The sequence below is a fragment of the Leptinotarsa decemlineata genome, unplaced genomic scaffold, assembly GCF_025532065.1.
Source record: "Leptinotarsa decemlineata unplaced genomic scaffold, Ldec_3_MD MMD2_tig00000576_RagTag_RagTag, whole genome shotgun sequence".
NCBI lineage: Eukaryota > Metazoa > Arthropoda > Insecta > Coleoptera > Chrysomelidae > Leptinotarsa > Leptinotarsa decemlineata.
The window spans coordinates 8,385,216-8,397,894 of record NW_027412551.1 but is presented as its reverse complement, the minus strand read 5'-3'; the positions used below and the strand labels follow the sequence as shown (position 1 = coordinate 8,397,894).

At 35.7% G+C, this 12,679-nt stretch overlaps 2 protein-coding genes across 7 annotated transcripts in view; one reads left to right on the top strand and one right to left on the bottom strand.

Annotated features, from left to right (window-relative positions):
- The window catches only part of LOC111511484 (uncharacterized), an 86,505-nt gene that overhangs the window by 47,338 nt on the left and 26,488 nt on the right, over positions 1–12,679 (bottom strand). The window lies entirely within an intron of this gene.
- The window catches only part of stac (C2 and C2B_Munc13-like domain-containing protein staccato), a 137,811-nt gene that overhangs the window by 123,629 nt on the left and 1,503 nt on the right, over positions 1–12,679 (top strand). For all 6 annotated transcript variants that reach the window (XM_074174363.1, XM_074174366.1, XM_074174365.1 and 3 more), the window contains 8 exons: positions 310–944; positions 3,222–3,642; positions 7,685–7,759; positions 7,912–8,235; positions 8,285–8,494; positions 8,571–8,732; positions 10,507–10,648; positions 10,701–10,824. In XM_074174363.1, the coding sequence (XP_074030464.1) occupies positions 310–944; positions 3,222–3,642; positions 7,685–7,759; positions 7,912–8,235; positions 8,285–8,494; positions 8,571–8,732; positions 10,507–10,648; positions 10,701–10,824 (2,093 nt within the window). The remainder of the gene's footprint in view (positions 1–309; positions 945–3,221; positions 3,643–7,684; positions 7,760–7,911; positions 8,236–8,284; positions 8,495–8,570; positions 8,733–10,506; positions 10,649–10,700; positions 10,825–12,679) is intronic.

Below are 12,679 nucleotides of genomic sequence, written 5' to 3'. Positions count from 1 at the left end.
TGGTTGTTGCTTGTATGTTATTTCTTTGTAATTACAGGTTTTTGTTTAATAAAATTGTTATTTTCGGTTAATTTTATAATTTTTTCAGGGATTTCAAATCAATTTATATTATATTAGACAATGGAAGTCCGAACTGATGAAATACACCACGAAACAATGTCAACTAATAACTTTTGCGCATTTGAACCAAATTGACGCTATTGTGTTCTCGATCATTGCCTTTGTCAATTTTCTTGTTCGTTATTTGCTTTTTCTTCCGCTATAAAACCAATGTGCACTTTGCCCTAACAGTACTGTTATTCTTTGCAGGTTGCTCCCCACTGGTGGTGCGGATCCTTCAGCCCGCAAGGGGAACAACTTCTCACTCAGCACATTGCTCAATCTGGAATGGGTCCAACAGAAGTGGCCTTATGTCAGTACTGCGTATACTCTTTCATTCACCAAAACCATCCATTGAGCCTTACATTATTTTCCAAGTTGCTCGAAAAACTTGTAAAACCGTTGCAAACAGGATCGGTATCAGAAGAAGACACCAAGTTGTTTTGGGATGCTACGAAGAAATTGTTACCCTCATGTTTCAGCGTTGTGAGAAAAATACGCAAGAAAAACAGCAACGAGAAAACAACAATGAAGCAAGTTACAGAAGTTTTGAAAATCCTCAATAGTATTCACTCTTTGGAGCCTCCGTCGAATGTTAACCTCTTCCAGAAAAATCTTTACCCGTGGATAAGTTACTCTGGGGAAGAACCCAACTGTAATATCCCCGCCACTTTAAACGATGCAGTAGTAAAGGGTGCATCCGATTGGTTGGACCATATTTTGGAAAATAATAAGCGGCCAGACGAATCTGACGTATCTAAATTGCAGAACCTCATACAGATCATTCAGCTAGTTCGGAGTGATTTGCAGAAGGCGATTGAGTATTATGATAAAATTTTCCAAGAGTAAGTAAAAACAGTATGATTATTGGAAAATTGGAATAATAATTTGTGATAAGATAAAAGCAATAGTAATAATGATAACAATAATATAGGACATACTAAGCAAATACTTTAAAAGAAAGACCGAGAGAAAGAAAATGTATGCAATCTGTTAGAGAAAAGAAATTTATGCAATCTGTTAAATTTGTTTTCCGTTAACCAACTGTCGCCCCCTACAAACTCTCAAAAGTCGAAACTTGTGCGAACTAAGGACTAACAAGGTCTTACCTTTCAACGTGTGATTGCTAACACGGGTTGGACGATAAGAAATGAAAATCGATAGTCAGACCTTGCGGTTCGAACCACCAGTTCACACAGCGGTCGATTGAGCGTGTCGAGCAAACCACCCAGGTCAACCAACCAGGCTACAGTCCTACCAATAATAATGATACTAATAATAATAAATGAGTAGGACTCGATACAATATAAGCGTAACTTCTCTATGGCCTGGATCGACTACCGTAAGGCATTTGATACAATATTGCATGAGCTCATCTTGCATTTGCTCAGATGCCTTGCGGTACCCGACAAAATAGTGAGATGCATTGAACAACGGATACCACTTTGGCGAACTCGCTTCACCATAACATCTGGTCAAATAAGAGTCCAAACAGGGTGGGTCACTTTCAGAAGGGGTGTATTTCAGGGTTATTCCCTCAGTCCCCCTCTCTCCTGCATCAGTCCTTGAGGGTGGTGAAGGAGTACACGCATGCTATTGGTATGAAATTCGGGATAGACAAATGTGCAATGGTCCATCTCGAAAGAGAACGATGCAGGGACTACGGAGAGGATGTGCAGCTCGTAGATGGAAGCATCCTACACCATTTGGCTGCCGGAGAGACGTATACTTACCTCGGGGTGGAACAACGCCACTCACAAGAGGTAACAGCAGTGAAGAACTCTCTCCGCGGCAAGTATCAGCACAAACTTCGACAGATCTGGTCATCGGAACTGTCGGGGAAGAACAAAGTTGCTGCAACAAATATGCTTGCCGTTCCAATCTTACTCTACTGGCGTTTGGAGTAGTGAAGTAGACTCGGGAGGAGCTGTATCAACTCGACGTAGACACGAAAAATCATGCATCTCTATAGGAGTTTGTATCCCAAATCGTCCGTTCCACGGTTGTACTTCCCCCGACAAGAGGAAGCCGTGGACTTTTGAGTTTGGAGTGTCTACATGACAGAATGGTATTGGATACAGCGTGTAATGTCGTCAGGAGTTCGGATCCCCTTCTCTGCATGGTCCGTGACCATGAGAGAGCAGGAATTGAAGCATTTCTCTTTAGGGCAGCTGCCCGAGCAGCTGATGAACTAGGTATAGTTTTCGATACTGAACGAGGTGACCACAACTCTGTCACCGAGTTGAAACCCGTTCAGCAAAAAGCTCATATAAAAGCCGCAGAGATAACCTCACTTCTCCAGAAATGCAAAGATAACATTGGCGACCTTGGCTTATCAAAGCGCCTGTCTTTTGCTTTCCTCAGGTCGAGTGGGCTGAACTCGGAAACTGAGGGGTTCATCATGGCTTGCCAGGATGGTGTCTTCTACACCTTAGTCTACCGCAGTCGCGTATGAGCCTGCATCCTGTATGAGCCTGATGTAGTCCTTCTCGACCAACAGAGCAAGACGATATTTATCGTGGAGTTTTCAGCTCCTGGCGAGACGAATATCGTCCGAAAAAAGGAGGAAAAACGGATAAAATATCTAGATTTTCTCTTCGAACTCCGCAGACTCTATTGCGAGAAGCAATACAAAAAAATATCCGGTATTATGGAAAAAAAATTAATGGCTTTTGAATCACGATTATGCACCTACTCACTCGTCATTGCTTGTTCATGATTTTTTGGCCAAAAACAACACTGTAATCACCAGATTTGACCCTGGCGACTTTTTTCGTTGAAGGAGCTCAAGACATTCCAAAACGTTTGTATCAGAACCGCTTCCAGGATTGGAAACACGCTGGCACGAGTGTATTATACTTGAGGGGGACTACTTTGAAAGGTACAAAATAGAAATTGATGAATAAATACATGCTTTTTGAGAAAAAATAAAATTCACCTTATTTTTTGAACAGGTCCACCTTGTTTTGGGAGGCATCTTATCCTAACTCAAAAAATGTTTGTTAGATTTAATTGAAATCCTAACTATGTTACTTGATAACACATTGTTAAGATATTTTACTTTCGATATTGGAACATTTGAGAACAACCAACCAAACTTAAGAAACTTATTCAATTTTCAGGACGGTTAATTTTCAGTACGCCAAAGCCCTCTACGTGTACTACCAATCAAGCATATCCACAATGTGTGAACCTGCGGTCGTGGAAATTTGCAAGAATCTGAAAAGACTGAATTATGAAACCAATAACATTGAAAATGGTATCGATCCTCTGTCCGAAGGGACTTCCCTGTTTGAACTTTATCTCGCTGTGCAGAGATTTGCGACCCTAGGAACGGGGTTATGTCCTGCTGATTGCGACAGTTTTCACATAAAGAATTTCCATCAGTGGTTCCATGGTGGCGTTGCTCAGTGGTTGGATATTGCTGTTTACAAGGCTCTTCAACGTATTGAGAAAGCCGTGGAGTTGGATACTTTGGTCCACGTCGACAACACAGTCAAGTACAGTTCCTCCGCTGTTGATACTCTAACGATATTCTACCAGGTGATCTTTTTTTTAGTTACTATACTCTGCATTAGTGCACACAAAACAAATTTTTAATGAATTCAGAACATGTTTCCAATGTATTATTAAGAATTTTGAATATAGTTTGAATACCTTACCTGAAGAGGGATACTGACTATTCAATTGAAAGTAAAATTTTGCAGTAGTTTCGATGATATAAATCCTAAATTCCAACACCCAAATTTCAAATTGTATCTTTGAGAATTCAAAAATAAAGACTTTTTAGCATACAAAATAAACAAATATCAAGACTGGATCAAAATGATCTCCACATTTTAGATTGTGTAGATTTTTATGAGATGGTCACAACATATCTATCTACTAATTCATTGGATTTTGTATACCCCTTCAAAGTGTTTTGTATCATATCTGATTCAATCCCATCCCACATATTTTTAGTTAAACTCTATTTTCATTATTTACGGTTGATCCACAAAAAGATAACCCTGGAATTGATTTTTTTCCTTGATTCAGATATGGTCTCAGAAATATATAGACAAAGAATGAACTTTTGATACATACTAACTCATTGCATGATAAAAACAATCTACATGAGGTTATCTATCTTTGGATTTGTGGATAATTGCATAATTGGTCCAAAAATAAATATTATGTGAACGGAAATCGGGTTGAGAACTAAAAGTGTTAATTGCATAAACATTATAAACTATCTTTATCAACAAGCAGAAACAGATGTGAGAGAAAATATTGATGTTATGTAGTAAAGGTCATTCTTTGTGCAGGATTATCGGTCAGTTCATTAGAACTTTAACGTTCTACAATCGAAATCAAAACTTTCGAGAGCAATAAAATTTTCTTGTAACGACGGAAATAATATGAAATTTGCAACTTTCAATGCAAGTTTGTTCTGGAAATGAATGAAATAAAGAAAGCATTGACATTAGGGAACCCGCTTTTGTTTCGTTCCTCTCGTATTCGTTGTTTTTGACTAATTTGGAATAAAAATTCCTAATTGATTTTATTGAAGATCAGCATATTCTACCTTCGAACTAGTCAAGTTTCCGTAAAGGTCATACCTAGTACAGTATCCGCATTATGTTCTATTACATATAGTTTTCTCAAAGCCCTAGCAACCAAGAAGTGATATATCTTGCCCTATTGGATATATCAAAGACTTTTGATACTATTAATTTTTACTGCCTAATCGCCAAACTCTACTATTATGGGTTTAATGGTCGAATTTCAGACTGACTCCAAGCCTACCTCTTCAACCGACCACAATTTGTCAGTGTAAATATCCACCTAACAGTACTCACTTCAGACACTCGTATTGTTAATAATGGCGTACCACAGGATACGGTACTCGCTCCCACTCTTGCCATTTTTACATCTAACTTGCAGCAGTTAATGGAAGATTGTAATCTGCATATGTTTGCCGACAACTATTTTCTCTACTTAAACGTTTAGCCTTATAAAAAAATTGATAAAAATAAACAACGATCTTACAACCATAAATAGGTGGACCGAGGAAAACCCTCTACTCCTAAACTCGGCAAAAGGCAAAAATATTCTTATTGGGCCATCCTTCAACTTAAGCCGCCTTGATGAATTTCCTGTATGTATTGATGATGAATTAATTCCTTCTATCTCTGAAGCTAAATGTCTTGGTGTTATTTTTGACCAACAGCTCAAATTCTCCAATTAGCTATCGTCGCAAAGAGAATCTACCTAAGCCTTGAAAAAACTATTGATCCCTTCAAACGGGATCTGGGCACTACCACAACTCTCTTGTCCTCTCGCATACTAACCATGCTGACATAGTTTAAGAACCTTGTTTATCACATGAATGGTGTACAAGATTGCAAAAAATGCAAAATCAATGCATTTGTTTTATAACAGCGGTTTCCCTTAAGTACATACCTCCATATTGGGAGGTATGTACGTGTTTTGTTTACTACGTTTGTCAATAAGATCTAGCTACTGGACTACCCAAGTACCTTGCCTTACAATAGTTCGAAGGGAGGACATTCACAACAGATCACTGAGGAACATCGTTCTTCATTTTTCGAAGCATCCTTTTCTTATTTAATATAGTTCAAGTAAACGATATAGTTCCCCTTTAATAATATAGTTAGGGAGCTAACTAATTTTGTTATTCAATAATAATTTCTGAACGTAGGATTCAAATAACAGAGTGATGATTGAAAATACTTCTGAATACTACTACCATTAATATGGAAGTGTCCAATCTCCATTTAATCTTTTTCAACTAAAATTACTTTTTTAATCCTTTTCTGCCAGTCTTCTTTGGTAATATTAGATACTTCTTCTTCAACTAGCTCTATTATCTTCTTATCAAATTTTGAAAAATTATTTTTACGCCAGATGCTTTGTTTCAATTTTCCCCAAATCAACTCGATGGGATTGAAAACACAAAAATAGGTGGGAAGTCTCAGTATGGTGTGTCCATACTTTTCAGCAATACTCTCAAGGGCATAGACTTTTTCAAATGTTTTTGTCTGTGAAACTTAAGTACCTAGTTGTTTTTTGGTATAGTCATCTTCAAAATACATATTGTTATCCATTAAAAAAACTTTGTATTTCATTTTTCTTCAAATTTTCATTCAGTACTAATAGGAAGCGTTGTCAAGAACTATTATACTATTCGCATCCAAACTTGAGATCAATGTGTTTTCAAACCATTCCCCAAAAATATTAGCTTCCATGTTCTTATGATTGTCAACATTGCAGTCCTCAAGTTTTTCCCAGATAATTTTAAAGAATTCGGAACCCATCCTTCACTTACTCCGCAATGCACAATGATTAGTCGCGATCCTTTGTTTGCAGGCATGTTAGGCGTACACATTCTCGAACCATCAGTCCACCCTTTCGTAACTGTGTCGTGAGTGTCATACCAAGTTTCGTCCAAATAGAAAATTTGCCGTTGTTCTTGACTATAATAGTTATTTGCTCTAAGTATTTGTTACGCAATTCTACCATTCTTCTGCTTTCCATAACTGCTTGACGTTTATTTATTATTTTAAATCTAAATCCTAGTTTCTTTATCCAATTCTGAAGAGTTTTGTCACAGCAGCTCACGTTATGACCGGAAGTAATCAATTTCTTCCTTATAATTTTAGTTGTAGGAATCTCATTGCTTTTGTAACAGTCGTATATTGTGTTTATCAATGATTTCATTAGATGAACTTCTAAAGGTTTTGGTAATCCCGTATCACATCGCGTCTTGCGTTTATAAGGTTTGTTTTTGACTATTTTACGTACAGTTGAGAAAGGAATTTCGGTCAAATCTGATGTTGCTTGTAATAGTTTGTTTCCCTCGAAACCAAACTTGAGATGTAGATTCTTATACGCATTGAAACATACTCTCTGTGTTTCAATATTTAAATGCATCCGAATCTTATTCACTGGTATCTCTTTTTCGCATTGTTCACCATCGCTAGTGGAATCACTACACAGGAAAAAGTCTGCGTTGTTATCACACTCGTTATTACTATTAGTACTTGTCCATAGACGCCACATTTTAAACAGATAACAAAAATTTTAATTAACTATAACTGAACCAATATCGAATTTTAAACACTCAAATCGCGATCAATTCCTGAACTAAACATTGACAACACGACACCGTAACATGACTTCAAAATTTAATTTTATGACTCTTCAGCCAATCATAAAACTCGGTTAGTAAAAATCATCCAATACGAACCGCCAATTCTTCAGTCCACGTGGACTAGCTGGCAGCGGCGTTATCTCTTTGTATTGGTTTTTTGGCCTTTGAGGGCGCCGATAGCTTCAAGTGTTCACAATAAAGATTACTTCGACTATACATTTGGTTTGGTTTTGTAACCAATGCAAGGCAGATCCGATGGCATCATTTTGCAATAGCCCTGGATTAAGATAGTTATTATTATTTGCTGTGACTTATTGATTTCTTTGGATAAGTAAATGATTGGATGTCTCAACATTCACTTTGTAGTCAGAAATTCAAAAATAAATCTCTTTGACATTGTTTTCAATTGATGCAATTTATTATTTTCAGGTTAAAGTTTTTTGGCAACAACTGAACTGGCCAGATATCGAGAGCTGCTACTCTTTCATTGCAAAAATAATTGACGTAAGTTACTGCTGTATTTATGAAAAATCCTGTTAAGCCCAAGTCATAGTTCAGAAATTGAACTATACTTTTTCCTTTGAAAACTTTGATTTGGTCAAAAAATTGATTCTATGAATGGCAATGCCTAATTTTCATTTGTGATTTTCTCCAAGGACATCTGCCGATGCAGCGTATTTTATGCTGATAAAATGTCGGCTAGGGTTGATGGTCTAGGACATACGCAGGACATTTATGAGAAAAAATTCGAAGTAACGAACGAATGGTGTCTTGCAATAAACAACATTGATTATATCCGGGAAACTCTGGAACCCTTCACCAGAGACTTGGGAATGGATGATATAATCAAGAAAATCTCGGATCTTAAAAGTCCCCTTGAGGCTCAGAGATGTCAACAAACACTGGACACAGTTATCGCTAACTCAATTGACACAGTAAGGAACAAAATTCTTGAGTTACTAGAGACTGTAGTATTTAAGGTAAGGAACAACTTACTTTCAGTACATTTCTCTACGAGTTATTTTTCAGATGATGCCATCGATGAAAAGACTCCTGATTGAAGGTGCAGAACTATGCAATCAGGACAGCAACAGTATTGATAGACTCATGATGTACGTTGACAATAATTTAAGCACCTTACACAGAGAACTGAATGAGGAAAATTTCGACAGAACGTTGGAGATTGTTTGGGACATGTTGGCTGTGACTTTGGGAGAAATAATTCAATCAAACTTAGATGTGAGTTTCAAAAACTCAAGATTCGACTTTAATGAGAGTTTCATTTCATGAAAACATTTGTATTCTTTGTTTTCAGAATAGAAGACCACCTTCGTTTTTCGAAAATCTTCGCAAAACACTTAAACTGATGATAGGATCGTTCAAGAATCCTGACGACTGTGATAATTGTAATTCTTTGAAACGGACTGACAATATTTTAAGGATAAACGGCTTGGAAACTGCGGATTTGATACATCAGGTATGTCCTTTATTTTTTTTGTCTATGAAATTCAAAGCAATTTTTGTGGAAGTGCATGAAACGAAATGAAAATATCATTCAGAACAGTCAAAAGTCAAATGATTCCTGGATGAAAGTACTCAGTTTCACTAGAACTTAAAAACCCATCAAGAATCTGGTGAAGATTTTCGTAATCAGGAGTATCAAAAAAAAATCATGAAGAATGAGATTCAAAAATTTCTATGAATTGAAGGGTTTTTGGCTTTCTACTACTCCATCTTGATACAAAAAAATTTGGGAATCTTCCAAAGAAAGGAAGTAATCAATTTGAAAATAAGTAACTCTATACATGGATGTATAGATCATGCAAAGAAGCAACTTTCAGACACAAACTGGAAGAAAGCCCTCCTGAAACAGCTACTTTCATATAAACATTGAATTACACGAAAGAAAAAAATTCTTTCAAAACAAATACTTTTATATGAACACTGAATTATACAGAAGATACTTTTCCCAACTCAGTTTGTATTATAAACGTTCGTTATGGAATAAAATCAGATATCATTCACAGGAGTTCTATTTTAAATGAATGGTAACAAATTGTACTTACATGGAACACTGTCATCCTCACTGGTAGACAGTGAGGATGAATGAATGTCATCGATGACATCATAATGACATTCATTCTTTCTATGTTTTTATACCACTTATGTTTGTAACTAATGTTACATTTTTCAAATGTTTTTTGTATTCGTTTGAAAATTGGTTTTTGAAATTATTGTTTTTTCCCTGCTATAAACAATGTATGTTTCTTGGGAAAATAAATTGTTACTAAATAATAAAAATCTCTACAACTTCATACAAAAGACACCAAACCATTGTCTTCAGATGAATTTTAGAAAATCTAACATAATTTTATTTCGCTCAAAGAACAATTTACCGTTTTCTCAAGATATCAAAATTACAATTGATAGTGACCAATTAGCTCTTGTGGAACACACAAAAAACCTTGTTTTAGAGATAGATTGTAATTTGAGATTCGAAAAACACATAAATAAATTTGTTCAGAGATCTTATCTACCCCTAAAAACATTATATGGAGCTAGGCATTTTTTAAGGACAGATATAAAAGTACTTTTGTGTGAATTCGATAGTATTGTCTATTTTTAATTTTGCTGACTGCGTTTATGGCCCTGATATGTTTCAAAAGTCCTGTTCAAGAGTTCAAAACTCTTGCCTAAGACTTATATATGGTGTTTGTAGACGCGAAAGAATTTCAAATAAAACTAATTACTGCTGGATGGTTGAATATGAAGAAGAGAAGACTTTTTCGTGCTGCTTGTTTGTTCTACAAAATTACCAAAAAACCATGTAAATGTAAGATTCAGAAGTGAACTAACGCCATCAAAGTTCAAAACTGAATTTTTCAAACGTTGTTTTTCATACCAAATTGGCACCAAATACAGCTCTTTAACCTCTGGATCTCAAATGTCCAACATTAACAAAATTCAAATTAAAGTACAAGAAATATCTTTTTGCCCAATCTTAACTTTTTTTTCGTTATTCCTTTTTCTATATAAACTTGAAACGATCATTCCTGAAAGAATGTATAATGATGCTAATATTTCTATTAGGTTTATAAAGTTAGAGCAGCATTTTAGGGGTTGAGTGGAGGTCTCGTCTCTGAATGAAGTGAACTCCGCCCTTTTATATTATACAATTTATGCAAGAAATGAAGGCGATTATTATTATTATAAGTTTTTGTCTAAAGTAAATCACTTCAATATACTTGTAGGTCCATCTGGATATGGCAGAAGAATTCAAAGGAATAAAAGAATCACCATATGGAGAAATATCGGTAAAAGCAAAATTTGAGGAGAATACCCTGACAGTTGAAGTCATGAATGCAAGAAATTTAATTGCCATGGATTCCAATGGTAAATCTTCGAGATCGAGTATGCATGAAAATTAATTACTTATTTTTTGTAGGTTCTTGCGACTCATTCATTAGGGTTCATTTTCTGCCAGAACATAAATTCAGTGGAATTGAAAAACCGAAAACAAAATGCCATAATAAAACCCAGTTTCCTTTGTATGATGAAAAATTCATTATGTGAGTAATACTTAGTTCACGAATTTAAAGTTTATAGGTATAACCACGACCCTTTGTGCACAGAATCCGATATCCGATGAACATTTGATAACACCAGAAAAATCCCCCTTCATTAGTTAGTATCAACAACCCTTCAACCAATAATGTAACGCCTGTGATCGATGAGTATTTCTATGATATCAAAAACGCCGACTTTAAATATATCCAATATTATTTGGGTTTTGTCAATCGGGATCAACTGTTACTCAACAAATCACCCCAAGATATGCTTAATGTTATCTATAACATAATTATGAATACATTCACCATTTTGTTCCTATCAATAAATTTTCAACTAAAAAAGTTCCCAGAAGATTCTCATCTGATTTGAAACGTCTTATTTACTTGAAGAAGGAAGCCCATTTGAAATTCAAAATAACGCGATGTCCCACTGATTACCTAACATTTTCTCACTTAGGCTCGCAATATAAAAAAACGTCAAAATAACAGCTACCGGGTTCATTTGGGTTCTTGTAGATGTATAAAAAGCAGTTTATGTAGAGGCAAGTTCGGGCTTCTCACCGGCCATGACTCAGTCTGGCAGCTGTAAATTTATTGAATATTCGGCAGTGAATAATATTAAAGCATTCTGGAATTTTGTGAATTCCAACGTAAGCATAATATTCTACCAGATGTGATGTATTATGGCAGGAGAAAGTGTAGTTGAGATTGCTAATATGTTCCAAGATTACTTTACCTCAGTGTACTCTGTAACTAACTGCCCCGAGTAAGAACCTCTAAACTCCCCTCTCTTGTCTGTTTCCAAGCTGTGCCTGTCAATTTCCGAAATCTATGAAAAACTAAATAGCTTAAATGCGTCTAAAAGACCTGCTTCTAAAGGACCTCCATCATTATTGAAGCACTGTAACTTTATCCTAGCACGGACCTTTACACATTATCTTCAACAACTGTATCAAACAGGGCATTTTTCCAGACTTCTAGAAATAAAGCTATATACAAATCTGGCGAATAGTCTGATATTACAAATTTTAGAGCAATCTGCATCCAAAGTTCTATTCCCAAAGTTCTAGATCTTCTCATTGTAAATACCTGACACTAATCTTAAATCCATTACTTAATAATCAACAATTTGGATTTCGCTCAGGGAAGTCAACTGAACTCAATCTGCTTGTCTATGAAAATTATCTCTGGAATATCTCAGACATAGGTGGCCAAGTTCATTTCATTTACACAGATCTTTCCAAGGCATTTGATGAAGTCAACTATAGTCGTTTATTACAAAAACTTGAACACATGAGAATTTGCGGTAACTTTTTCTCTTGGATACAAAGTTATCTTACAGATAACTCAAGTTAACAGATTGAAATCTTCTGGAAGCTTAGTACTAGCCGGTGTTCCCCAAGAATCCCATTTGGGACCATTGCTGTTCAATGTTTTTATGGTCGATATTCAATACTGCTTTTCTAATGCAGTATTTCTAAGCTTCTCAGATGAACATGCATACTTATACTTGCACATGCACATTTATACTTTTTTTAGTACTTTTTCTATATTAACATTATATTTCTTGGACTGTGTCAATACGATGCAAATCTTCGGACAATAAAGTATATTTTCATTTTTATTTGATTTGAAAGTTTACAAGAAAATCGATTCACCGGACGACTGTGTAGAACTCCAGAGGAATCTGAACCAACTATCAAGCTGGTGTTCTAACAATTGTATGAAACTTAATATACGTAAATGTCATTCCATAATTTTTAGCCTTAAACGTATCCTCTTAACGTTCTTCCACACTATAAATCAAGTTCCACTCAGTAACGTTACAGAAATAAAAGACTTGGGTTTACTCCTA